Source organism: Heterocephalus glaber, unplaced genomic scaffold (genome assembly GCF_053883595.1).
Source record: "Heterocephalus glaber isolate CG9 unplaced genomic scaffold, H.glaber_assembly_v1.0 deba00001572, whole genome shotgun sequence".
Taxonomy (NCBI): Eukaryota; Metazoa; Chordata; class Mammalia; order Rodentia; family Bathyergidae; genus Heterocephalus; species Heterocephalus glaber.
Window position 1 is genome coordinate 12,827,000 of NW_028258357.1, and position 27,402 is coordinate 12,854,401.

A 27,402-nucleotide genomic window follows, 5' to 3' on the forward strand; every position below is an offset into this window, starting at 1 on the left:
CATCAGGAGAGGCTGGGAACCTGAGGGTGCATGGAAGGGGTGGATGATAGTGTTGATGTGGGTGTTGATAAGTGTAATTGAGGACACCTGGGCATTAAAAGGGAAGCAAGCGGGGGAGGGGGTGTGAAAAGGTGGTAGGATCACAGGCTGCGGTTGGAGAACTGGAAAGGGTTGGGTGACAGTTGAAGTCGGGGAGCAGTGGGCTATTAGGGATGATAAAATCTAGAGGATGACTGTGTCTCTGAAGCAGGGAGGGAGACAAGATCATTGGGAGAGAAGGGTCAAGGAACTGAGGTAGTGGCCAGGATAGTCAAGGAATCAGTCATCTGTGTAGAAACTGTGATCACCCAGAATGAGTGCTGGAAAGAGTGAAGGGCTAATAGTCAAAAAAATGAAGGGAAGTGGCTGGAGGCAGTCTTGGTCTGTAGGAGCTCGCACGAGCTTCAAAACTGGCATGTGGTTGGAAAGAGAAGATCCACCAGGAGAGGCAGTGATACCACAGTGGGACAGCTATGCCGAGGGAGAAAGCAGCCAGCTCTTCAGAAGGGCTGGGGAAGCCATGTCCTCGGGGCAGAGCTGCTTCTCCTAAGATCCAGGTGAAATTAGCAATCAGAGGAGAATCTGAGGAATCTGGCTGTTCCTGGTGACCAGCTGAGAATTCCAGCCTCTGTGAAATCCTGCTTCTGGTTCCCCCCAGTCTCCTTTTGCTCACTCACCCCTGCCCCGTCCTCTCCAGGAAGAGCAATAGTTTGAAAACCGAAACAGTTCATGTCCCTCCACAGCTTCATGGCTGCTGCTGGCTTCCCATCTTAGCGCTCAGCCCAACCCCACGGCAGGATGTGATGCTTTCCTGTGACCTCATCCTTCCCTACGCTCAACTCTCCTGCCACTGTCTCCTTTGGTCACTTTGTCTTAGCTACCCTGACTTTCTTTCTAACTTGAGAATATGCCAAATGTGTCCTGCCCCAAGGTTTTTGCCCCTATATTTCCTCATTCCGGAATATGCTTCCCTTAGATTTCCTCACAGCTGGCACTTCCTTGTCCATCTGGTTCCAGAACACACATTTATCTCCACCTGGCCAACCAGTCTCAGTGAACCTCAATACATTACTGTTTTCTTTTCTTCATGGCCCATCACTCTGACCTTATTTTTCGACCTCTCCCTTTATTGAAATGTATTTCTCTACCTCTCCTTTTATTTTCAAACATAAGGTGCTCCAAAGACATGTTAAATGAGTGAGGTAGACTGAGTGATGGGAGACTGGTGCCTTAAGATGAGAAAGCACTTTGGAGCCATGGAGTGATGGCCATGTCACCGCTCATCACCTGTTTGGTCATGTCAGATTATGTGATTTCAGACTGGCTCGATTCTGGCATAAGATGAAATGCAACTTAGCCTAGGAGCTGTGACTCATGTTAAGCTCCCAGTACCATTCAAAATTAGGAATTCTAAAGGGGGATGTTTTCTTACCACTCTAGAGCATCCCACTGTGTTTATTTTAAATGTCACAGATTTATTTAGAAAAAATAATTTATTTTCTCTGTTGAGAAGGTTGAACTTTCTTGTGTACGTGTCTAGAAAGTGGATTGGCGGGGGGACAAGAAAACCATCTTAACTTCCTTTTGATCGGGTGTTAAGAATAGACACCCAGTATAAGCAGATAAAAAGCAAGTAGATAAACAATGAGCTCAAAAAAGTCTAGTATTTTATTGTTGGAACCTCAAATCCAACCTGTGCTGAATTTGTGTGTGTGGGTGGAAAGTGAATTTTTGCAGGCTGAATATCTTGGGTTTGGAAGCAATTTCTCAGTTTCTCCCATATTGCAAAGCATAGCACATGTGTTCAGTTATGGATTTCCACAAAACTGGCAATCCCAAACCAATGAACGGGTAAGGTTCCAAAAGTTCATTTGCAAGTTTGTTTGGCACGAGGAGTGCATTTTCCCATAGAAACAATGTCATAAATTAAGGATTGATTCCCAAGCCAGCCCGCAAAATTCAATTTACTTAATTTCAACAAATATTTGTTGAATACCTTCCAAGAGCCCCATGTGGGAATTGAGATAGCTTAGGTGCTGTTGAGAGAAATCAGATGCCATTCTTGGCTTTAAGGCATTCACATGCTAACTAGGGAAGTGGGCCTGTCCATGGCCAACATTCATTCATTCAATCATACATCCATTCACAGCTGTTTATCACCTATGATGCCCTAAGCCCCGTGCTCAGGGCTTGAGATACAGTTCTTTCTTGTTGACATGGAGTTTGCCATCTAGGGAAGGATACAGATATAAGTGAACCAGTCAAATTTTTGCTTCAATAATACTGCAAAATAAACAAGCCCCACATTCTTATTTGCTCTACTTGCTCATGGGTCCATCTTTCAGCGGTGGGGTTCTGTGTCAAGCTGAATTCAGGTCTCTTCTACATGCTTTCATTCCGTACGGACTCTTTCTTGTTAAGGCAGCTACTGAAAGTACAAGACACCAAGCGATGCTATGCAACACACTCAAAGCCTCTGCTCGCAGCATATTCGCTGATACTCCATAGCTAAAGCAAGCCACATAGCCAAGCCCAGTGTCAGTGGGGTAGGGAAATACACTAGGCCTACTCTAGGAGGAGCATTGTAAAATGATACGACAAAGGGCTATATGGCTGTGTAATTATAGGCAGGAGGGATTGAGAAACTGTAAATAATGCTCCAGCAAGCAGAGGAGCTGGATGAACTAGAGGGTAATAAAGGCTAGCATAGAGGAAGAGTGGATTTCATGGGGCACGTAAGGAACATTAACATAAACCGAAAAAGTCAGGGAGGACTCCCTGAAGGAAGGGAGATCTGGCTGAACCTGAAGTGTAGGTAGATCGCATCTAGAACTGAAGGAGTCTTGGGGAGCTGGCCAAGGGAACAGGAAAAGGAAGCCCAGAAATTTTAGAGAAGCCTGGCCCAAAGCTCAGAATGGACAAGCACATAGCACGCAGGGGAGTGTTGGGAGATGGAAGGGCACAGTAAACAGGTAGATGAGGGAAGGTCTCGAGGCCATGTTCAAGAACTTGGGCCTTGTTGGAAGGATCTGAAGGAGCCACTGCAGGACTTGTGTTAGAAGAGTGGAGCAGATGAGCTGTGTTTTAGAACAAGCACCCTAGGTGCAAGGGGGATTTGAGGAGATGCCACTGGACATGAGCAGATCAGATTGCAAGTGGCTGTAGACCAGCAAGAGACTGGAGGCTGAATCAGAGTGATGGTGAGAGGAAGTGAGTAGATTTGAGAGCTATTTGGTAGATAGCACCGGCAGGACTGGTGATTAATTTGATTCCCCCTTGAGTCTGACACATGAAACATAGGCCATAAGATAAAAAAGAAAATATCAAAGTGGCCCCTGTTTTTGTGCAAGATGTATTTTTTCTTTCTAAAATCTCACAAAGGAAATAAAGAAATGCTACCCAAACATATCCTGGATTCCTCCAGTGCCCTGGGCACTGGACTAGGCACTAGGTTGGAGGCCAAAGATGGGCATCCATGTTGGATGGGGTAGGGGCCTCTGAGAGATGCCAGAGCTGTCTCAGAGCTGGCAGTGGGTGCAGTATCCATCGCTTATCAGCAGTTCAGGGACATTGATGTTGAGGTTACAGGGGAAGGAGTTACAGGCACCTGGGTTGGGGCACCAGATGGACTGAGGTGTCACTTACCAAGCAGAAGATAGGAGAAACACCTTGCTGTGGATCCACATGGCCAGGGCATTGACTTCTACCCTGGCAGCAGAGTAAAGATCCTAAGTCAGCATGGTTGGGATGGAATCTGGGCTTCTGTGTGACCTAAGAGTTCTTCTCTCTGCCCCATCTCCTCTTCTATAAAGCAGGATTAGTGGCAGAGCCCACCCTAGCGTGTTGCCAAGAAGCTTAAATCAGGTCAATTATGTGAATCCCAAGGTGTAGTGCCTGGTTCTTCTTAGTAAGTGCTACGCTAGGGTTAGCATTGGTGGGAGCCAAGGAGGGAGTCGTTAGTTGTCCCCGAAGTTAGGAAAGGCTTCCAGAAGAGGTAGCCTTAACATCACGCCTGAAGCCTGAGCGAACTTTCACCAAAGGAAGAGTGGTGGAGGCATTTCAGACAGAAGGACCCAGGACAGTGAGAGATCTGTTCAGGCAGTGGCAGACTGGATTTTCCTTTGTGCTTGGAACTCACAAAGCGCTATAAACAAAGGACTATGTCATTAAAAGATTTGGGTTTTGAAGGATTACCCATATGGCAACTACATTAACTTAACATCAGTTCTACTGATCCCCATCCCTACCCTCACAGGGCCATTTGCATCTGGGACACTTTGTAAACAATGCATCAGCTCACATCTCTTCCTGAGTTATCTACTTGGCGGCAATTCTTCCCAACGTCATGTGCTTCTCCACCTTTCCCCACATCATGCTTTGGTCTCAATCACATGGTAGACTCAGGGCTGGGTCCTCTTCAGAACCTGGGCCATGCAAGAAAGGCCACACTTGCCTGTGTTGTCCCATCCTATTATATTCTACGTTACATGGGTGAGTACAAGGTGAAAACAGAGCCCTCAGGCATGCTAGTTATGAGGTATCTGGATGCCCCTCCTGATTAATTGCATAAGTTTAATATTTGCCCCATATTCTTCTGCGTGTTTCTTCCATGGTGACAGTTGGAAGGCCTTCAAGAAGCTCCTATAACTGTTTCGAGGTCTTTGGCTGTGGTGACTGGGGTGTTCTACACACAAGGCAGGGAAGGGGATCATTTCTCAGTTTGGCCTGCAGCAGGCTCTGTGGCCCACCTCCCTGTTGGACTTGCTGAAGGCTTGGGAGTAACAGAAGGGAGTTTAACACAGGAGAGGAACTGAGATCGGATGCTTCCCAGGGTAAATAGCTGGCTGCAAATACATCCCAGCACTTTGCTTTGCTCTCTTGTCTTGAGGTCACTCCTGTAAGAGACACATTCATCAAGCTCCCCAGAACCAGTCATTGGTCCAGAGCTTCCAGTCCCATAAAACTGGACCGTACCAGTCCAGGGTGCACACGGCTTGTGGCCGTGTTCTTCTGAAGGCCTAGTGAGTCTGTTGTCCATCACAAGAGGTGGCCATGCAGCTGAGAAGCCACTGGGCTTTTCTGTAGCCAAATCTAAGGGGGGCATGCTATGCCTCCTAATGCAGGTGAAGGACACACAGAACTGTCCTTGAGTGCCTGTCCTGGGTGTGGCATGTGCCATGTTCCATTTTGCACTCCTAGTACCTTAGAAGGCAGAACTGTCACCTCCCCATTGTGCAGGTGAGAAAACAGGCTTAGAATGTGCTGGGTTTCTCATTGCTGCTGCAACAGATTACCACATACGTGATATTTGGTGGTTTCAAACAAGAACTTAGTATCTTGCAGTTCTGGAGGTCACAAGTCTCAAATGGGTTTCACTGGGCCAACATCACATATTGGCTGGACTATGCTTCCTTTGCAGGCTATGAAAAGAATCCATTTCCTGGCCTTTTCCAGCTTCTAGAGCACCTTGCATTCCTTGGCTTGTGGCCTCTTCCTGAATCTTCGAAACCAGCAGTGTAGCATCTTTAGACCCCTCTGGCTCCTTGAATCTTCTCTGACTCACTCTTCCTTTGCTGTGTAAGATAACACAGTCACATGTCCCATGGACTAGGATGTGGACATTTTGGGGGCCACTATTCACCTTCCAAAGGTTACATGAGTAGTAGAACCAGTTTTCATATCAGGGCTTAGCTGTAATTTCCAACCCACACCTTTGTTTATCATTTCAGGAAAGGGGAAGAGAAACAAGAAAAAGACATTATGGTAGGGAGGAGGAGAGGGGCAAGCCTGGAGCACCTAGACTTTTCATGATAACTGATGTACGTAAGAGATGATGGAGCTCTGGATCCACTTGAGCTGCAGTGGCCCCTATCCCTTGAAGGTTTAAGCATCTGCACATCCATTTAACAAATTTGCTTATGGAGTACTGGGGATGGAACCCAGGGCCTTCACACTGAACTACACTCCAGACTTTTTTTTTTTCCTCTCTCTCTTTATTTTGCAACAGGGTCTCACTAAGTTTCCCAGGCTGGCCTTGAATTTCCAAGATTCCTGCCACCGTTTTCCAAGTAGCTAAGATTATCAGCATGCACCACCAACCCAGCCTCACTTAGCAGATATTTATTGAGCACGAAGTGTGTATCAGACACTGTCCCAAGCACTAGAATTCTCAGCACTCACAGTGAACAATGCAAACCAACATCCTTTCCCTCAGAGAGGCCCTGCTAATGAGGTGTTTTAGTTTCCTGAGACAGCCATAACAAATTACCACAAAGCCAGGGGCTTGAAACGACACAGATTTCTCTCTTGTGGTGCCAGAGGCCGGAAGTCAGTAGTCTTTCCTATGACGCCTCTAGGAACTGACCCATACTTACCTGTCCCAGCTTCTGGTGGCTCCTGGTATTTCTTGGCTGGTGGCAGAATGATTCTCTCTGTCTCAGTCTCCTATGACCTCTTTCCCTGAGTGTGTACAAATCTCTCTCTCCTTTCTCCTAGAAAGACACCAGTGGTTGCAGACTCTTAAGTTTAGGATGATTTCATTCTGAGATCCAGTACCAATTGCACTTGCAAAGAAACCATTTCCAATTAAGATGACATTAAGAGGTTGGGGAGGGGGAGTAGTTCAGGGAACACTGTTCAACCTCTACACGGTGGGAGATGGGTAGTGTAAAAATCAAAAAGGAAACAGCGTGTTCAATTAGGGATCAGAGGTATGAAAAAAAATAAAACCAAGAAAGGGATGGGAATGCTGTTACAGGCAGGAGAGGTCACAGTCCTAAACAGGGGCAGAGGGGTGTCCTGGATGGCCTCACTGGGCAGGGACATCACAGCTAGCTTTGGAGATGTCCTGCTTCCAAAGTTATGACAATATTCAGCAAAGTGGCCAGGATGACCATTTGGGGCAGGTGATTGTTCTAAGTTTGCCTTTATTGTTCCTCCTTTCTTTTCAGTCTGGGATGTGTCCTTGTGCAGATCCCAGGCTTGAAGTCTGTGTGGTGACAGTTCTTTATGGTCCAGTGCTGCTCTAATGACAGTGATAATGATAATAATGAGATCTGGGGGCAGCCCCTCCTTCTTGGGTGAGGACCCTGTTGTGCTGACTAATTGTGTAGAAGCAAGTAGGACAACTGTCTGTGGGGTGGAAGCAGCAGGGAGGGAAGAGGAGGATGCTGTTCGGGCCTTGGGGCACCACAGAATTACCCTGGCACAGCTGAACCTGTGGATCCAGGTTACCGAGAATGCTGGAAGGGTTTTGGGGTGGGGTGGTCTTCTAACTCTGGGGGGCTCTAGGGCCAGCCTGGGTCCCTCAGGGTCTTCATCAGCTATTAGAGGAACTGCAGTTTAATCCTACTTATTGCAAAGCAGAAGGTGAAGGGGAAATAAAATTGTTAAGAGGCACAGCTCTGCCTTGGCATGGCAGACACTTGGCAGTGGTTGGCATGGGGAGGATTCTCACCTTGCTCAGAAGCCAGTTCGTTTGGTTTCTTGTTTGGTTTTTGGTAGAACTGGCAACTGATATCCTCCACTTCAGCATCCAAACCGCAGTACTTCTCTGCACCATCCCTTTAATTGGTGCTCTCTGACTTCTACCAGCCCCCACTAAGAACACTCCTTTTAGTAAATATATGTTTTTAATGGAATAGATTTTTTTTTTTGCAATGACCTTATCTCAGGCATCATGCACTCTCATAAGAATGTATTGATTGTCTTTTAAAAATTCCTCAAATGTTTTCACTTGTCCTGTGACCTAGAATTTGTCCTGTTCCCAGAAACTCTGCTGGATTCACACATAGTTTTCAGATACGCATCCTGAAGTCTGCCTGCCAGTCTTGGTTTTTGATTTTGTAACATTTTGCAATGTTTGGGTATTTTTATTCTGCTGTATGGAGCTTGCACCATTTCTCATAGGCTAAGAGTGGGATTTGATACTCTCTCAGGAGAATGAGGATGTGATATTGCCACCTGTTTATTGGTGGGGAAACTGAGGCCCACAACAGTGAAGGAATGTGTTCCCAGTTACACAGGGATTGTGAGAGAGAGCAGTTGGAACTCAAGACTTTCTGATTCAAACAGCATTATTTTCCTATTTTTATATCCATGCTATCTATTTTTTTAAATGCCTCCTCTAAATTCTTGTGTTCACGGTCCGCATTTGAACATAAAAACACCAAGTTTTGGTATACTCACCACTAAAGAACCGTATGGGGCAAAGGCCACAAATCCCTTTTGTGTAAGTGTTTCAGTCTGAGAATGTGTTTTAAATGTGCTAAATAGCTCCACATTTCAAGACAAAGGCCGGTTTTCCACCATAGTTAACAGGCCAACCCAGTGAGCAAAAATCAATGAAGCAAATTATACTGGTATCATGGTGACATGGACAAGAATTTAGTTACTTTAAAACTGAATTCTTACTCCACTTGAGCTAACCTTTGTTTAATACCAGCCATGGGCCAGGCCCTGTACTAGGCTCTGGGAGAGGTAAAGATGGAAGAGGCTGTGTCTTGGAGAAGCTCAGAGGTTCCAGTGGGAAGCAACCACCAAACAAGTGCTTAATAACTGTTGTTCAAGTAGTGAAGAGATCCCAAAGAACACATTAGTCTTGGAAGGAAGGAGAGTAGTGATTAAGAATCTTCCAAGAAGCCTTGAACTGTTCCTGCCCTTGTACATAGGAAAGGCCCAGTGGCCACTGGGCTGATATATGTGCACTTACAGCCTTGGGCATCTGGTCAACCTTATTGTCCAAGCCCCTTTCTTATCACTACCATTTTGTATTTGTTTGACTTATGTCACTCTTTTTTTCTTAAATTTTCTGTTTCATTACTGAAGTATTCTTATAATAACTCCATGACATAGGAACTATATTATTTGCATTTCTGCAGGTGGAGAGCCTGAGACACAGAGAGGACATATGTCTTGCTCAGTCCAGCTTGTCACTGATAGAAGTCTGCTCCCTGGCCTTCACTAAGTTCTAGCCAGGCTGGTCTATTTAATCAGTTCTGTGCAGAGCCTGCATAAATGAGTGTAGAAGCTTCGCATATGCTATTCCCGCTGCCCAGAATGCTTTACCCACTACTCTTGATGTGACTACATGGTTTTCATCCTTCAACTCTGATCTGAAACATGGTATTTCTTGACCAAGCTGCCTAAAGTAAGCTCCCTCCTACTAGAGCTTTGGTTTCTGCAGACTTCCCTCAATTTGAAATTATTGTGAGTGGTTGTCAGCTTACTTGGCTTTTGTCTGTATGCTACACTAGAATGTAAGCCTTACTGGACTTATTCATTGATATGGGGTTATTCATTGGGCTTATTCATTGATATGTCCTCAGTGCCTACAATGGTGTTTGGCATCAGATGGGCACTTGGTAAATAGAATGAGTAAATATAGGTAGAATGAGTGCCAGGTGAGGTGCCTTTCCCTGGGGGGCTTGCAGCCTGGTCAGAGGAGCAGGCAGCCCTCCACTAGTGCAGTGCTGTATGACTACTTAGGGGGACATGCTCAGTGCACTATGAACCCAGAGGAAGAATCTTCCAAGAAGATTCTCATTCATTTGCTTGGAGACTGGAGAGACATCACAGGGGAGGCAGCGCTGAACTAGCCCTGAGTTCACCTTGATTTCACCCAGATGTTGCAGGTCCCAGGAAATTTGGGGCAGGAGGAACATCACCATGATTGGAAGGGCCCGCTCTGTGTGCGCTCCAGGTGTTGTTCAGATGCCAGGTGCTGTTTGCTAGATATCAGAGATTCATATTTTTAGGAGCTTGCCGTCTAGGTAAAGAGACAGATTCACCAACCCATTACCCAGGGATGAGTTTGGAGGGAGGGTAGGACCAGAGACGAGCATGGAAACACCTGCTGTAGACAAAGAGTCATGAAAGGCACATAGGTGGGGGTTTGGTGTAGGGAATATGGCACAATTGTAGATTCTTAGCATGGAGTGCTGTGATCAGCTATCTGCTAGATGTCTACGTGGGTGTGGATCAGAGGTGCTGGGGGCTGTGGGAGCCAGGTGACAGGTAGTAGCCAAGGATGGCATGCAGAGGATAGCTTAGAGCAGTGATGGCAAACCTTTTAAAGACTGAGTGCCCGACTGCAACCCAAAACCCACTTATTTATTGCCCAGCACTACTGCTCCTTTCTGACCATCACATGGCCCATGTATGTGCTGTTATCCATGCTCCGCCCCGGGAGGTGAGGGATGATGCCAGGGCAACTTCACTCCTGTACCGACAGAGGGGGCTCTGTGTGCCCGCTGTGGCATGCATGCCACAGGTTCGCCACCACTGGCTTAGCAGATGCTTAACAATTGGGTATGAAGGTTACCCAAATTAGCACAAAATCAGTTTCCCAACTTGATCTGCCACCCGGACTGTTGCTCACCGGACAAGATTGGGCAGTGTTTCCTGGTGTTTATGAGTACAGATTCTAATCCCTTGGTACAGCCCTCCTCAAAAAAGGTTGAAGATGATGCACCATTTATTCTTGTCTTGGAAATTTCCAGTGCACACCAGCATATTTAGGGCTCTTAGAAGATTTACAGCAGAGAAACTTGTTCAATTTTATTTAAGTTATGTTTTCCAAACTTGTTGGCAGTGGAACCCCACTTTAACATGAACGCCCTAACAACCCAAGGAACACACTTTCAAGAAGGCTAAGAAAGGGAGTGGAATGGAACTTGTATTTTCCTATCTGGCCTTGGCCTGGGGGGACCTATTTAGTACCATCTTGGTGTTTATGATGGTACAGCCCTGGTACAATTTCGGAGCAGCTTGATAAAGCAGTATGAGTGCAGGTATCAGAACCAGACACCACGCTCACTGAGCTCCTTATGCCTCAGTTTCTTTATCTTTGACATGGAAGTAGTAACATTAATGCCTGTTCCATGAAGTGGCTGTGAAGATGAATGAGTTTATCCTAGAAATCCCTAAAAACAGTACTGGATCTGTGACACCGGGAAGGTGCTGTAGTTTAAATGTGTCCCCCAAAGAGCATGTGTTAGAGACTTATCCCCCATGCAGTATCCTCCTGAGGAGATTCATGCCAATTATGAATGGGCCTGAGGGTGCAAGCTTGAGCTCTTGCTGCCTGGCACGTATATGCCCTCTTGCCTCTCTCCCTTTTAGGGTGAACACCATAGAAAGAAAGCCTTCAGCAGATGCAGGCCCTCCAGCCTTGGGCTTTCTAGCCTCCAGGAGTGCAAGAAATCTATTTCTTTATAAGTTATCCAGCCGAATACGGTGGCATCCCTGTAATCCTAGCACTTGGGAAGCTGAGGCAGGAAGACTGCATGGAGTTTAAGGCCAGCCTAGACTACATAGTGAGTTCAAGGTGAGCTGTACTATATAGCAAGACCTTGTCACAAAAAATACACAGATAAATAAAAAACAACCCAATCTGTGGTACTCTGTCATAGCAGCATTGACTGAATTAGAATAAAAGGGCCCAGTCAGTGTTAGCCATTGTAAGAAGCAATGCAGGGTAGTAGATGAACATGTGGTCTTTGAAGCTATGCTGCCTGGCTTTGTATCTAGGCTTCTCCATTTACTAATTCTGTGACCCTCAGGAAAGCAATATGGGGCCTTTTGTGCCTCCGTTTCCCCTATCTGTGTAGCAGGGATGATTATAGTAAGTACTTTTTAGTTTTGTTGTAAAGAATAAATGGATCAAGTCATGTGAAAAGACGTTGCCTGGCACGTGAGATGTTTTTGCTTTTTAAAAGTCTCCCAAATTGTCCCTGTTATTAGCATAATTTCATCATGTAGACTGACTTGCAGCTCCAGTGATGAAGATCCAGTTTTTCAGCTTTCTTAGCAAGTTATTTTGGTCTTATATTTTGGCATTCCCTTTTCCCGACTCCTAGGGCCTTTAATTCAGAATTTAGTGTGTCACCGTGACTTCCTAGTCTCTCTCATTCAGTGGAATTTGGTTTCTTCGTCTCATGGACTGGCAGTTGTAATGAGAGTCCCTTGATTCTGGAGGCCACCTGGCCCCTCCTTTGAGCTCTGTACCTTTCCTAAAGATGCAGACATCGGTTTCAAATCACTTAGCAAAACACCTTGGGATACTCTTGCAGGGAATCCATCCCCCAGTGGGAGAAGCTGGATCCTTGGCTTGTTAAAAGTTTTCTGATATTACGTCGGTGTAGAATCTTTGAAACAGGTCACACTCACCCCACATTCAAGCCAATTACCTGATATTTAGTTATCAGATTCCTTCAGGGACTGTCTGCTCTTCGTGAACAATTAGATTAGAGGGTGCTGATGAAATTCAAGTGGCGGGAAGTAGAAGTTACATTTTTGAGCTCAGAGCTTCTATTTCAAGGTTGAGTAAGTGGTAAATTTTTACTGAGAGATTTTAGCCTAATAGAGTCAGATTCCGAAGGTCCCCCCAGCCCAGCCTGTGGGCATTTATTTCACCTGTCTGGCACCTTCAGCCCCCTCTCAGAAACGACTCTCCCTGTCCTTTAGGTTGGCATGAAAACAATTAATAATTTAAACCATGGCCATTAAAAAAATAGAAATGCTGTATAAATACAATACTGTAATAATAAATTTAAAAGTTGATTCAGCTGGGCTCTATTCCCAGACTACCAGCTGAGCAGAAACACAAATAAGTAACGAGGAAGAAAAAACTGCTATATAATGCAAATGGCTTCAACCTTGTAGTTTTCTGCTACTCTTTTATTGCAGACATATAGCATTGAAGTTACATTATGGATAAATAGGTTTTGTGGTCTAAGCTGGAAGCCTCATTTTTGCCTATAACATTATTTTTGTGGGGGGAAATATATTCCATATTACAGACGGTTTGCAAGCTTTTTTTCGTTTTTTTTAGCACAGTAGATTTATAAGTCCGGGGCAGCCTGGAATTTTAACCTGTAGCTGGATGTTTGTATTCACTATTGACCGATGAGAACTCAAAGCCTCTCGGAGTCCCCACCTCTGCGTTGGCCTCTCAGACCCCTGCTACCCTCTTCATTCTAGAGACCCTGCCTCACCTCTGTTTTCTGACCAAGGGGCTGCCATCCCTGTCCTCTCCTGTCCCAACCCCACCCTCCAAAGACTGTTGAGCCCCCAGGGGGCCAGGACAGGGATGGTAGCCTTTTGATCAGAAAACAGGGTCTATGACAGTTGGGGTCAGTCGGAAGCCACGTAGCTGAGTGGCCAAGAATGTGGCTCTGAAGTCAGACTTCTGCTACTCGGCAGCTGTGTGACTTTGGGCGTGTTACTGTGCATCTCTGAACCTCTGGCTCATCGCTATACAGTGAGCTTGTGAGAACTGTCAACACTCACAACAGTGCCTGGCACCAAGTAAATGCCCCCTCCGTGTCCTTGTTTGGCGGGGGTAGTTATTTAGAGATGTCATGGGCTGTACCAATTCCCACATAATCAAGAAGCAAGCTCACTGTATGAAAATACTTTCTGAATTTCGAACAGCAACCTTAGAAACAATCGTCTGGAACCTTCCTGTTAACCAGATGGGGCCTGGATAGATTTGGAACATACTTTTTATCTGAATTGGCAATTGGGGTGGTCCATGTCCTTATATAGTTAAGTGACAATATCAAACTATTTTATTGAATTATTTGGAATAAATTAAGTTCTACAGCAATCTAAAAAGAACAGAACTCCTTAAATAGTTTCAGTCACTTGTTTCCACATATAGTGTTTTTCACCTATGGAAAACTTTTGTTCTTTTTTTCTTTAACTTTTTGGTTTGAGGCTTTTATTTTGCTTCATTTTTGTTTTACTTCAACCAATCCCTTCTTTGTATTTGGGCAGATTCTATTTTTAAATTTGTAAATAGGCTTGTGTCTACTTATTGTCTTTTCATGCGAGCACGATGTCTAACTGGAACTAGAAAATTAGATATTGAGGGAGATCTTCAGACTCAGATGGACCCTACTGTGGTTTGAATGTGTTCCCCACAAAACATGTGTTGGAATCGTGGTCCCCAATGCCAGAGTGTTAGAGGCAGGGTCAAAGGGGAGGAGCTCAGGTGGTGGGGCTCCATCCTTGTGAAAGACTTAGCTCTGGTGAGAAAGGGGCTTGAGTCTGGGCACTTGATGCCCACCTTTTGCCCTCTCTTGCTGTCTACCATCCACCATGAGCTGATGTAGTATGAAGACCCTTGCCAGGTACAGACCCCTCGACTGTGGACTTCCTAGCCTCCAGAACTGTACAACACCAATCTCTGTTCTTTATAAATTATAGAGTCTCAGGGACTTGGGAACTGTGACACAAAATGGACTAAGAAGGATCCTCAGAGGAGGAGGAGGCAAAAGTAATAGCAAAAGCAAAGAAAACAAATATACCTCTGCCATTTTCTCCAGAGTACATCCTTGCTGCTCTGCATCCAGTTTCCCTCCTGTCTGTGGCCTGAGGACATTGAAAGGAAGCCAATTAAGCAATAGCACCTCTGAGAGCGACTCCCTCCGGGCTCAGCCTCACCAAGAGGTGTGGCAGAAAAGGAGATTTTCAGGTCATTTGTGTGGTGGCTGAAGTGTTTATGCACTGGATGGCTCTTGCTGATACACACAATCAAAGAGTGATAGCTTTCAAAAGGAATTATTTCAAAGTATCTGGTTTTGTTTACTAAAACGTGGGAGCTATAAGATCTGCTCCCCCCCCCTTAAAGAATTTGAATGTGTGGGTAACGTGCTGTCATAAGATTTTACAATCTGCAATATTTGAGAAATAATAAGATACTGTTGTTGGTTGACCATCTGGTTATACATTCTTGGTGTGACAGTTTGCTTTTTATTTTTTAATTTATTTTCTACTCCTGAGAGGCAAGGACTGGAAATTTAGAAATTTCAAAGGCAGCTTTTTTTTTTTTTAATATCCAAACAAGGAATTTATGTTTAGGTGGTTATCATGGTTGGATTTTTGTTATTTCCCTATGTAGAATACAAAATGAAAGATTCATTTTTTTCAAAAATAAACCAACCTCAACTCCCAATTTGATCCTGATTCAAACTTTTAACTTATGTTAAAAATAGTGGCTTTGCCATAAGGAAGAGTCAGGCATAAATCAAAACTCTAGAAAGAAAAATCACCAGTGGAAAGGACCTATAGAGATTTCATATTTCATGCATTCATTCAAAAATATTTATTGAAACCTTAGATTAGCATATCATGCTGAGAGACATAGGGATTTGCTAAAGAAATATTAAAGATGTTTTCCCTTTGAGGAGCTTAGCGCTTTCTTGGGGAGAAATGACATAGACATATGAAACAGTTAAGTTGTAATTCAAGGCAGCATATGATTAAACAGCAAAATCTGTGGCTCCGACAAGAAATGCTATAGGAATTCAGAAAAGAGAGTGATAACTCAGTGGCACTACTGCTTTCTGCCCACAAATTGGCAAATCGTAGTTCTGTTTGTATGAAATATCTTACACTTGTTTTTTTGGCAGCCTTAGGCCTTGACTCCCAGGCAGCATTAAGAGCCTACAAAAACATTTGTACTCCAGTCTCTCTAGAATTGGCTTACATTTTTTTTTTTTTCTTAGAGGCAGAGGAAGTGCCTTATACAAACCCAGAGTACCCAGGAGAGGCAGGGAGTTTTTGACAGTCATGATCTGTTTCAGGTACAAAGAAGGAACCAGCCTAGTTATTTTCTCAGCGTTTGAATGCAGCTGTTCTTGTTCCTCTGTTGCAAACTCTCCCTGACATTGAAAGGTGGTTTAATTTGAACTTAATGTCCATGACGGACGAGTGAAGTATCAAGGGTCAGATAAAGTTATGGCTTTGGAGAACTGCTAATGAAAATCCCTTTGGTCACGATTTGGGTATGTGGGGGGAAGGGGCACAAATGTGCTCACTGGGAGTGGGGTTCCCCCAATGAGTGACATGCTAAGCTCTCCTCATGTTGGGGATGATGCTTAGTGAAACTCACCGACTTCCTGTTCTATATTTGCTGTATTATATTAGCACAGAGCTCAAAGCCAAAGCCACATGCCTCAATTCTTAAGAATTAAAGACAGAGAGAGAAAAGGAAGGAGAAGAAATAAAATCTTTTTGAAGTCAAATACACTATTGTGTCAACACACTAGTCAAATACCCTAAGTCACCGTCCATACCTCCCTCCACTTGGGTCCCCTCAGGGACTTCCCGCAGCTGAATGCGGTCAACATTTGGTTACTTTTCAAGCTCATGATTCATGTGTTTATAAAATAAATAAACCTGCTGGCAATAGCTCACCACCCCTTCATTTTAACCTTCAGTTTTGGAGAGGAGAAGATGTCAGAGATGTTTTCTTCTGTCCTTGAAACAGAGGTGTTTCTTCAGCAGAGTGTCCACAGAGTGCTGGGCCCTTGGAAGATAACGTGGCACTGGTGTCCATTTTTCTTGTTGGGTTGGTGGCCCATCTGATGAGACAAGGGTTCCCTTGTTGATGTGACCCACAGTGACCGACACAGCAAGCAAGCCAGTGACCTCACTTCTCAGCTTCCGGGCACATGTTTATCAAAGTCATTCGCCCTGGACACAATTGAAGACTTCTCTGGGGCATCCTCCCAGCTGGCTGCCCTGGGATAGTGGCCCTGAAAATGTTTCCTGCGTATCTTTTGATAAAAGTTCATGTCTGACTAAATAAATGTTCTGGAGCAGATGGTTATGAAATAATCTTATCAAATTCTCAGGCAGACTTTGCCCTTGAAATGTTTGCCATGTTTTTATGTAATCACGATACTGCAAAACACAAAATAGTAGCTTTATTATTATTTTTTAACACAAAACAAATTACACCGTAGGCTGATATTCTGGGAATGAATTGCAAACCTAAAATTTATACAATGTGTGAATGCTTTCTTGGGCTGTTCTTTGATAGGCATTTCTTCAAGGGCACTCTTGACTTTAGAATTCACAAGAAGACGTGTTTTGGATGTATTTGGGGATATCATCTTGAGAGATGGCTCAGGAGTCCAAGTTCAACACGTTGTCGACATTTGTTCTCCGTTCCTAGACATGATGGGGAAAAAATCTGCTGTTTTCTTGTTGCTTTTCATGTTTTTAGCATCATGTTCCTATTCTTGTTCAAAATCAATAATCCACTGTACAAAGCATTTTGTACTGAAGCCAAGTTTGAGAAAGTCATAGCTAACGTATGTGTAGAGTTGCTGTTTGGTTTTACCTTTTTTTTTTTAGGTGTACTTTTAAAGAAGATTGTGTAGAGTCAAAGCACTTTGAAAACTGGCTGGATATTTCATCTGGAGCTAAAGAGTGCCCTAAAATTCAGATAACTCGAAGCAGCAGAGATAAGGTAAGAGGAAAGATTTTAATTCGTCTCCTTGGTGTTGCACAACTGATGCCAACCTCCTTCTATGTGTAAAATATCACTCAGCAATGGAATAAGCTTATGTATAGGAGTCTGTTTGTTTCATTAATGAATGGTGAGTACTTGGCAGATACCATCCACTCTGTAAGGCACTGCACCAAGTCACACCATGGACCTGCCTGCCTGGAGTTTGTCATCTTGAGGAGCCAAAGATAATCCTCAATATTTTCATTTAAACAAACATAGCAAAACTACATCTTGATTTTAAAAATAGAGAAAAGTAAGTGCAGGCTTCTGGTCAACAAGATTCCTTAAATGTAGCTGGATTCGTGCTTCCTTTTCCCAATGTGTTCGGGCTTCTCTTAACAACAGCCCTGTGAGCACTCTTGGTTGCCAGCAGTGTTGGTAGAGGTGGAGGGGTGACCGATGTGGGCAGGGACTATTGTCAGTGGCATCCCTAGGCAAGCCACGGGGCTCTGGGCATTGCATAACAGAAGGAAGCAACAAGCATGTTCGGGTATTTTCTGATGTTCATAGCAACTCTGCCCTGTAGGAGAATGGAATTCCTCCCTGGCAATCTCAGTCCTGTAAGAAGACTTTCCCTCCCTAATTATGGCTCTTGTGTTATGAATAATTGTCCAGCATCCCCATTGGCAGCCAGTTGACCTGCCTGTTAAGCTCTCTGTGTTTTATTTGAATGCCACATTAACAAGGAAATGGCCCACTTTCCCTTTTCTCTTACACTTTGCCATTTCAAACAGCACGAACCATACCACTTAAGATGATTTAACATTTAATAAAGAAGAGCCAGAACATTTAATGAGTGATAAATAATAAAAGAGTCAAGCATTCAAGTCATAACTGATCAGAACTCATGGATTTAAAGTTACTTAGTTGTTGTCACTTTCTGTTGTCTTCCTGCTGTTGGGGCTGGGGGGGTTCCAAAGTCTTCAAGCCAACCTCTGCCAGCACTGAGTTGGAGGGAATAGATTTGATGTAAAAGATGCTCAGGAATGCATGTATAGGCATGGCCAAATTTTTATTTCTCTAATTAGTCTGAGAAATAGCTGACTTTGGTATTAATGAAGAATGATAGAAAAGTACCATGATCCTTGAATATTCTCAGGAGTCTGATGAGTGGTTAAGATTATCCAAGATTTTTTTTCCATTGTCATTAAAAAAAAAATTATGGGCAATACTTTAGCTCAGTGGTAGTGGGAGGAAGTACCTTGTAAGTGCTGCTTATGTAATCTGGTCACCTATGTATGGCCTCACTAGTGTAAATTAATTACCATTGATATCTAGTCTGGAAACCACTTACCACCCAAACAAGTATAAGTGCTTTCTTCCCCACCCCAAGCAATGCAATGGCTTTTGCTAATTCTCATAGTCTTCCCACATAGTCATCATCCCACCAGTTCACCACTGCCCTGAAAGTGAATGTAGTAATTTGACTAAAGGTATTCTTTGTAACAAACTTTGAACTAATTTTTTTTCTTTTGGCAGTGCTGGGGATGGAACCCAGAGTCTCACACATGGTAGGCGAGTGCTCTACCACTGAGCTACAACCCCAACCCTAGACTGATTCTTTTAATAGCGTTGATAAGATGTGTGACTCCATCATTTATCATATTTTTTCAAAATATTTCCTTCCTTTATGGCCATCTGTGACTTGCTGAAAGTGTCAGATCCCTGGCAGGCAGAGATGGGGAACTACCCATCATAAGCCAAGTAGCATTCTAGTACCTTTGTAGGTACACGAAAACCTCCATATAACGCAGAGCTCTGTTCACCAGAAGCTTTGTTTCTATATGTAAAACAATTTGAAAACTGTATACCCCATTCTCACTATGGGATTCACATTCAAAAGAAGGAGAGCAATTCAAATCAGTCTAGGAAGAATGTCTCTGAGGTTTAGTTGAGTAAAGATGACAAGGTGCAGAAAAGTATGCATACCATGATCTACTATTGATAAAAATGCCTATATAATAGACTATATAGGCATTTTAACCATTTATTTATATTTATTCATTGGAGCATGGAGAACTGTATGGACGAATTCAGATGCAATTGCAAGCATGGCCTCCCCTGCTCCACCTGTCTGAGGCGATGGGAACATAAGGCAGCACCAAGCACAAAAAGAGACAAATGAAAGCCTCACCTACATAGACAAACACAAAAAAGGGTGTATGACACGATCCCATTCCTGCCTTATATAGGTGTGTATAACTATACAGATATTTTAACATTGAGTAAAAATGGTTTATGCTACGAAAAATATAGAAGACATACGAATATAAGTATTTCTCTTAAAACAACATGGTTCCTAAAGGAGAGCACAAGGAATATTCTTTTGCACATCAGAATTAGAACAAGATATTCCACCATCACCAACACTTTCAACATTGTTTTTAAATTCTATCCAGGGCAATACACAAGTATACAGATAATTACTGGAATGAAATACAGAAAAATATTATTTGCTAATCTTAAGTGGTTGCATATCTGTATATCTAACATATTAGCTTTAAAACTATTCTAGGAGTGGGGGTGTAGCTCAGTGGTAGAGCACATGCTTAACATTCAATCCCCCCAATACTACAAAAATGAAAACATAAGAACAAAACTATTCAAATGAATCAATTTAAATGAATGCTGAATGTTCAAAGAATATTCAAATATCAATAGTCATATTACATGTTAGATAAAACAACTTTTAACTTCAATTCATAGAAAATCCGACTCATGAAAACAACAGAAATAAATATTCAGACACAAAGTTAAAGAGTATTGTATGCACCTTATATTTTAAAATCATTCTTACTAGGAGACATGTATTAGAGACCCCAAAATAGTGATTTTGAGCTTTGCAGCAGCTTATCTGAAGCCATTATGTCTGATAAAAATCAGCAAAATAGTAGATTGTTGAGGCTCTTTATAATTCATTATAGTGGAAACTTATCAATTGAAAACATAAGCATAAATAAAAATAAAGACATAAATATAGGGGGTGTTTTCTCAGAAGATTTTAAAAACATGTTGAATATATCCAGATATATACCATATTTCTTAATGGAAAGATATCATAAGAGTATCACTTTTCCCCACCTTATTTTTCTAGATTTTGTGTAATCCCAGTGAAATTTGAGTAGGCATTTTCTTAAAATTAATGTAACAGGGCTGGGGATTTAGCTCAGTGGTTTTGCTGCCTGCTGCGCAAGTGCAAGGACCTAAGTTCAATCCCCAGTACCAAAAAAAAATTAATGTAACATTCATCTGGAATGATATAAACTAATAGAGAGTATCCAAGATATAGTTTGTAAAACAAGAAGTTTATTTAGGCAAAATCACTCTCATTAGATTGTGAACATATATAATGTATATCTATAATATATCACATCTATAATTGATGTGTATATCAATAGTAGTTCATTCCATTTTCTGATTTGAAAATAGTGATATAGACTCATAGAATAAGCTCAGAAATAAATGTGAAAATATTTAAGATTAGATATTATAAAATAAGGGGAAACAAAAGAATTATTTTATGGCTTACACTATAGAAATGTAGTGTAATTTATGTTTTACATTAAAAAAATAAAATTTAGGGGATTTAGCTCAGTGGTTCAGGCGCCTGCCACGCAAGCGCAAGTTCAATCCCCGGTACTATAAATAAATAAATAAATAAATAAAATTTAGGCCAATTAAAGAATATGTACAAAAAGATAACTCACAGAATAGAATTGAACATCAGATAATTTTAAAATATGGTAATTTTCTTTACTCTGAAGTAACATAATATCTAATAACAAAAGAAAAATACTTATATACTTGATTTCCAATGTTTAAAAACTGCATAGGGAAAACTAGGAGTTAACTAAAGCACACACTCCAGGAAAAAGGAATATTAATTGCCAGACAGAATATTAATTACCAGATAATAAAGCTGAGAAAAAATCAAGATACCAAAAAGTAAATGGGCAAAGGCATATATTTCCACAAGGGGAGATTCAAGAAAGTAAATATAAATATGGAAATATGTTCAACCTCACTAGTTATGAAATAAATACAAATTAAAGCAATAATAAGTTATGTTAACATGCAGTATTGGTGATGCCAATTAGCACAACTTTTTTGGAAAGCAATTTGGCAGTACATTTCAAAAGTCATAAATATATTCATTCTTTTTGAAGCTCTAATTCCAAGCATAGAACCCTGAGGAAGTAATTCAAATGAAGAAAAAGCCCTAAGCATGAAGATATATTGCAATAGCAGTTAAACCTGGAGATAACCAACCTGTTTGGGGTGAAGGAGAATGGTTAAATCAAATATGGTGCTCACAGGTCAACTTGACATTGTTAAAGATAGCAAGAGGTTCTGTGGACCCATCGTGATTGCCAGCTAATTGATACTCCCAACAGTTTCCCATTCCCACTGACCCTTTGAGTCTTCACTCTGTCTTTATCCAATTTATTTCAAGAAAAAGCCATCAACCTGCGTGTGTGACACACGCCTGTAATCCCCATTACTCAAGAGGCTGAGGCAGGAGATCACAAGTTCAAGGCCAACCTGGGCAACTCCATGAGACTCAGTCTCAAAATTAAAAACAAAAAAGCAAACAAAAAAGGTTGGGAAGAGGCTCAATGGTACCTCAGTAGCCCCTGGGTTCAACCTCCAGTCTCTCTCTCTGTCTCTCTCTCTGTCTCTCTCTCTGTCTCTCTCTCTCTCTCTCTCTCTGTGAGCTGTGAACTTGGTAAGGATTTCATATTGGCTTTATTAAGCCAAAGCCCCAGCTTTTAAACATACTCACCTGAAACCCAAAGTCATGCCCCAAACACCTCCAACTCCATGACTCCTCTCTCTTTCCCCTGAACCTGAAAAAAATATGCTGTCTCCTAAATTCAGATCAATTGCAGCCAACTTGTGCCCCACTGCCCCCTGAACCCGTCCTTGCTAAGGTCTCTGGTGAACTCCACGTAGCTCTTCCAGCAGACACTGAGAAGTTCCCCTCTCACTTGGTTGATTGGCAGCACTCTTAGACCTGCTCTTCCATTGCCCGCCATGACACATCCTCTCCATGCTATCCTCCTCCTCGTATCTCCTTGACTCTAAACAATGGTCCACTTTTGACTCTTCCTGTGTACTTTGTCCGTAGTCAAACTATCCACTCCTGTGACCTTATACATCATCGGTGTGTTTATAGCTCCTTGCCTCCAGCCCACATTGTCACTCTGAGCTGCAGGCCCATGTCCACCTTGGCATATCTTCTTGGTGATCACACAAGTATCTAGAACTAAATGCACCCAGAATTGAAACCTTGATCTTCCACTGAAAGTCTGCATCTCCCTCCACATGTCCCATCTCAGAATATGATACCTTTGGTTCATGCATGCATTTGCTTGCTCACCAGAATCCTCCCTATCCACATCCCCACTTCCAGTCTTGCCCATGCTCCTTCCAGTGGGTCCAGTGGATCCATCCAGTTCTTTCCATTTCGACTTCACTGACCTAGCTCAGGTGTCTGTCATCTCCTGACAGTCTCTTGGTGCCACGTGGCCCTCCAGTTCTGAGCGACTGGGCTGGTTATTCTTCTCCTAGTCTGTAAGCTCTCCGAGGGCAAAACCTGTCTTGTTATTTTTTTAAAACCTGTATTATTTGATTCTCTGATTATTGAATTCTTTGTGTAGCACTTGGCCTGTTTAGGAGCCTGTTAATTATTTATGGAATACTTAAACAGAATGATTACAGTTATGTGAAAACTGTGTGAGAAGGAAATGAGAAAAAATTAAGGGTTGGTGAAAATAAGATTTTAGAGAATTTTCTGATACCCTGGTTACAACGTCTAGGGAAGGGATTCAGTTTAAGACATAGATGTAAATGAGATAGTATGTGGTCCCGGGCTAAAATGTGATGAAGATGTTAACATGAACCAGAGCTCAGCTGCCTGTTGAAGATGGGCTGGCGGGAGTGGTGTGGGGTTTGTTCCCGTGTTTACGTCCCTGGAGACTTCAGCCTGGCTGATGTGCTGAAAGAATTTGCCTCTGCCTGTGTGGTTCTATGGCCCAGAAACAGAAATTTTTAAAAAGAGAAAGATGGGAGTGAGCCCTAGGACTAGAATAGACTCCGAAAGCTTATTAGAAGGCCAGGGACTCAGCAGAAGCTTAGGTGGCAGTGCAGAAAGTCGAGGCAGAGGTCAGCAGTATAACAAAAGGGAGACACTTCCCAGGTTGTAGACCACAGGTGACAGGGTTACCTCTTCTTGCAAGCTGAGTTTGCTCATCCTTGGCCACCTTCCCCCCAGGTCCCCTTCCTGCACCTGACACCAGATGCCTCCACGGCTGGCATATTAATCACTTTAGTCTTCCTTCTCAACCGGAGAACTGACTACTTTGTCCTTTTAAATAATTCATTTAAGAAAATTTGCTTTATGACTTTGAACTTTCAAGATTTTCTCTTTGTAGGGCCGGGGACTTAGCTCCGGGGTGCCGCCCGTGCCTTGCAGGCACAAGGTCCTGAGTTCGATCCCCAGTACCAGCAAAAAAAAAAAAAAAAAGATTTTTCTCTTTGTGTCCCAGGTACACATTCACACTTGCATGGCACACGCGTGTGCTGCAGCATGTACATGCACACACGCATACTCCCCACACATGAAATTTGACCACGAACTAATTTTAAAAATAGAGTCACACTACCTTCTTTATTATCTAATAACATTCACAATAAATGATAGAGAGATGATAGATGTATCTTAACATGTGAGAGATAAAGGCACACACCCTCTGAAATGAACCCTGGATCAAAGAGAAACAAGTGGAAATAAAATCATGTGTTTGGATGAGAATACCTAATATTACAAGAACATAAATCGTTATAAAATGAATGCAAACACATAGTATAATTCCAGTTAGACTCACAGTCTCCACATCCCCTTTGGATAAAATGATTTTAAAGCTCATATGGTTGACTAATGTCTAGGAAATCTTAAGAAAATTATGAAAATAAAGATAAATAAGGAGGGGTTTTCCCTATCAGATGTTAAATATATTTAAAGCCACAGTAGTAAAAACTTGATGTTACTGGAATAGAAGTAAATCAATAGATTTTTGGAACAGAGCAGTTTAGAAATGGATTCCAAATATATGGTAATTTCATATATGGCAAAAGTAATTATTGCAGTTAGTGAGAAATGAGTTGTTGGGAATTTTTTCTTTTTTTAAGTAAATGGTTACGATATATCTGATTAACCATCTGGTGAAAATAAAATTGGACTCTCATTTCACAATATATATAGAAATAAATTCCAGATGGATTAAAGACATATAAGCTTAAAAAAACAATTAGAACAGTTTTCTACTTGTCTATAAGCTGGAGATTTGGAAGTACTTTATAGCCAAGACAAGAAAACCTAAATTTGATTACATAAAACACACTGTATAAGGGCAAGAGCTTCCACAAGGAAAGTTATAAGACAAACAGTAGATTAGGCGAAAATATATGTCAGAAATATGACAGATAAGGATTACTATCTACACTGTGCAGAGAGCTCTTAAAATTGATAAGAAAAATGCACAGCAAAAATACGGTCCAAGAGTAGGACTATGTGATTCACAGAAGAGCAAATGTAATAGCCAATGAAACATCCATTTGTTCGCTTCACTTCTTCTGAGAAGCTGTCTTCCTATATGGCGTGTCAAAGGTGAGTCGCTTAAGCCTGCAGGCTGAACGGCAATGGTGTAGCAGTCATTTGTTTGGTGTCCTCTCCCCTCACAGACCACTGTGACCGTGGTGGGACCCTTCTCTTCAAGGCGCTCAGAGTGCGTGGTGAAGAACATGGACACCAGCAAGGTGCTCTGCCAGGAGAGAAGTCAGGAAAACCAGGCCTGCACCTGTATCCTCCTCACCAGGCCAAGCTACCGAGGTGTGTGGACTCTTCACATTTCATTACAGTCAGGAAAGCAAGACAACTTGCTGCGTTCAGATTGCCCGAGGAAGCAAGTTAAATAACAGGGAATCTGCCTTGTTCCTCTGCCATCCTCACTCTCTCCGCCCACTGGGTATCACCTGGGGCTTCACCTCACCACCACCTCATTTGTGGCTCTCAGACCCACTGTCACATGAGCCTGGAGAGTGACAGAGGAGGTTGCTTGGCTAGGAGAGTGCAGTAAAGCCAGACACCATCGAGCCAACTCTACCCAAATTGGCTCGGACAATTCAGAGATCTGACCCAGTGTTCTATCAGCTTCAGCCCATCCATCCATTCATTCATTCATACAGGAAGTATGTACTGCATGCTAGGTGTTGGGGATACAGAGACAACAAAGGTGGAACTGGCCCTTGCCAGGAGTATTTATAACCTCCCAGGGTGGAGATAAATAAGAAGCTTGTTACAATGCAGTGTGTAAATGCAGGGAACTTAGAGTACTGGGGAAGCACATAGAAAAGGCACCAGGCTGACATGAGGGTGGGTAAGGAGGAAGTGGTATTGGTCCAAATAAGACTGAAGGATGAGCAGATCCGAGCCAGACAAAGACAAGAGGGAAGCATATTCCAGGCAGAGACTAACTTGTGTGATGGCAAGGAGAGAAAAAAGCTTTGTTGGAAGAACCAGAAGAGGTTCTAGATGGAAAAGGCAACAGAGGAGGGGCAGGTGGAAAATGAATTACAAAGACATCAGCCAAGAGACCACAGAGGGCCTTGTGACCCTAGGACTCCATCCTGAAGCTGTGATCTATGAGAGCACTAGTCCCGTTCATGAGGATTGAGTCCTCAGGATGTAATCTCCAAAGGCCCCACCTCGTAAAGCTCACACTGAGATTTAGGTCCCAGCATACGAATTTTGAGGAGACAACAGCTTTTACGTTCACTTGATTCTTTACTCCTCTAAAGAGAATTGAATGTACCAGATCAGAGTCCTCAGCATGCAAATGACTCTCAGTCGCTGGGCTCCTGGTGGCCAGGTGGGCATGAATTCCTTGGAAAATCGCTCGGGGGTTTTCCACTTTGTTCTCCCTATGGCGCCTTTGTGATGCATCTCTGGTTAACTTTGGTCCTTAAAATGCAGACCTTGCTCCCCCACAGCAAATGCTTCTAAAGCATTTGAGATTGACTTGTGAAGCTGTTTTTAGAGCCTCCATCAGTTGTACTCATCTTTCACCTGCCCTCTCCGAGTACCTTGTCTATCCTTAGGCAGGCGAACAGAAGCCCTTCCTACTGCCTGTGTGCAGCCAGTCTGAGGCCATTGCCAAAACTTTGTCCAGGGCCTTCTCTTAGCAGCCTCCCTTCTTTCACCAAGTCCTGTTTTCCCTCTGCTTTGAAAAAGTGGGGTAAAGCCACCTCTTCCATGCAGCCTTGGCAGACTCTGCTCTGCCTGGATCATCCTGGCGCCCCTTGGTCCACCACAGACACCCTATTCTTGGTTCTCAGGGACCACATAAAATGAGAATCAAGCACATAGCATTTCCTCGACTGTGCCACCATCGCTGTCTTTTTTACCTCTTCCAGAATAACTCTAAATGGTTCCACAGCAGAGGTCACAAATGTTCATTTCCTTGTGATATTTCCACTGTTCTGTGCATAGCTGTTGAATCAGCAAAGTGTGACTTCCACAATTGTCGTCATTAGACAGTTTTTGATTGTGTAGGAATGCATTTTCTCTGGGGGTCTCTCCATGCTTGGTGTCCCTATGCATGTTCCACTAGCATTCATCAGGGGTCTGTTCAGATGCTCCCAGTAAAAGGTCAGTCAGGTCGGACCTCCAAACTTCCTTGTCTATAGAACAAAAGATTATAGTTTCACAGAAGCCCACTTTCTGTGAGCAGAATGCTATGTGGCATTCTGGCCATTACAGTGAATCTTATTGCTGTACAGAATCACCTGATAGAGTTCTTAGATTTTGGAAACCACACACCAATAACATTTCAGTAAGAAAATTAGGAGAGGATGGGCATGGTGGTGCATGCCTGTAATCCCAGCACTCTGGGAGTCTGAGGATTGTTAATTTGAGCTCAGCCTGGGCAATTTAGTGACCAATGAGATCCTGTCTCAAAAATATTTTTTTAAGGCCCCGGGATTTAGCTCAGTGGTTT

The 27,402-nt window shown here is 43.0% G+C and overlaps 1 protein-coding gene across 1 annotated transcript in view; it reads left to right on the forward strand.

Annotated features, from left to right (window-relative positions):
* The window catches only part of Plxnc1 (plexin C1), a 138,054-nt gene that overhangs the window by 35,886 nt on the left and 74,766 nt on the right, over positions 1 to 27,402 (forward strand). The window contains exons 5-6 of the mRNA XM_004844955.4: positions 17,188 to 17,302; positions 25,088 to 25,235. Coding sequence (XP_004845012.1) covers positions 17,188 to 17,302; positions 25,088 to 25,235 — 263 coding nt within the window. The remainder of the gene's footprint in view (positions 1 to 17,187; positions 17,303 to 25,087; positions 25,236 to 27,402) is intronic.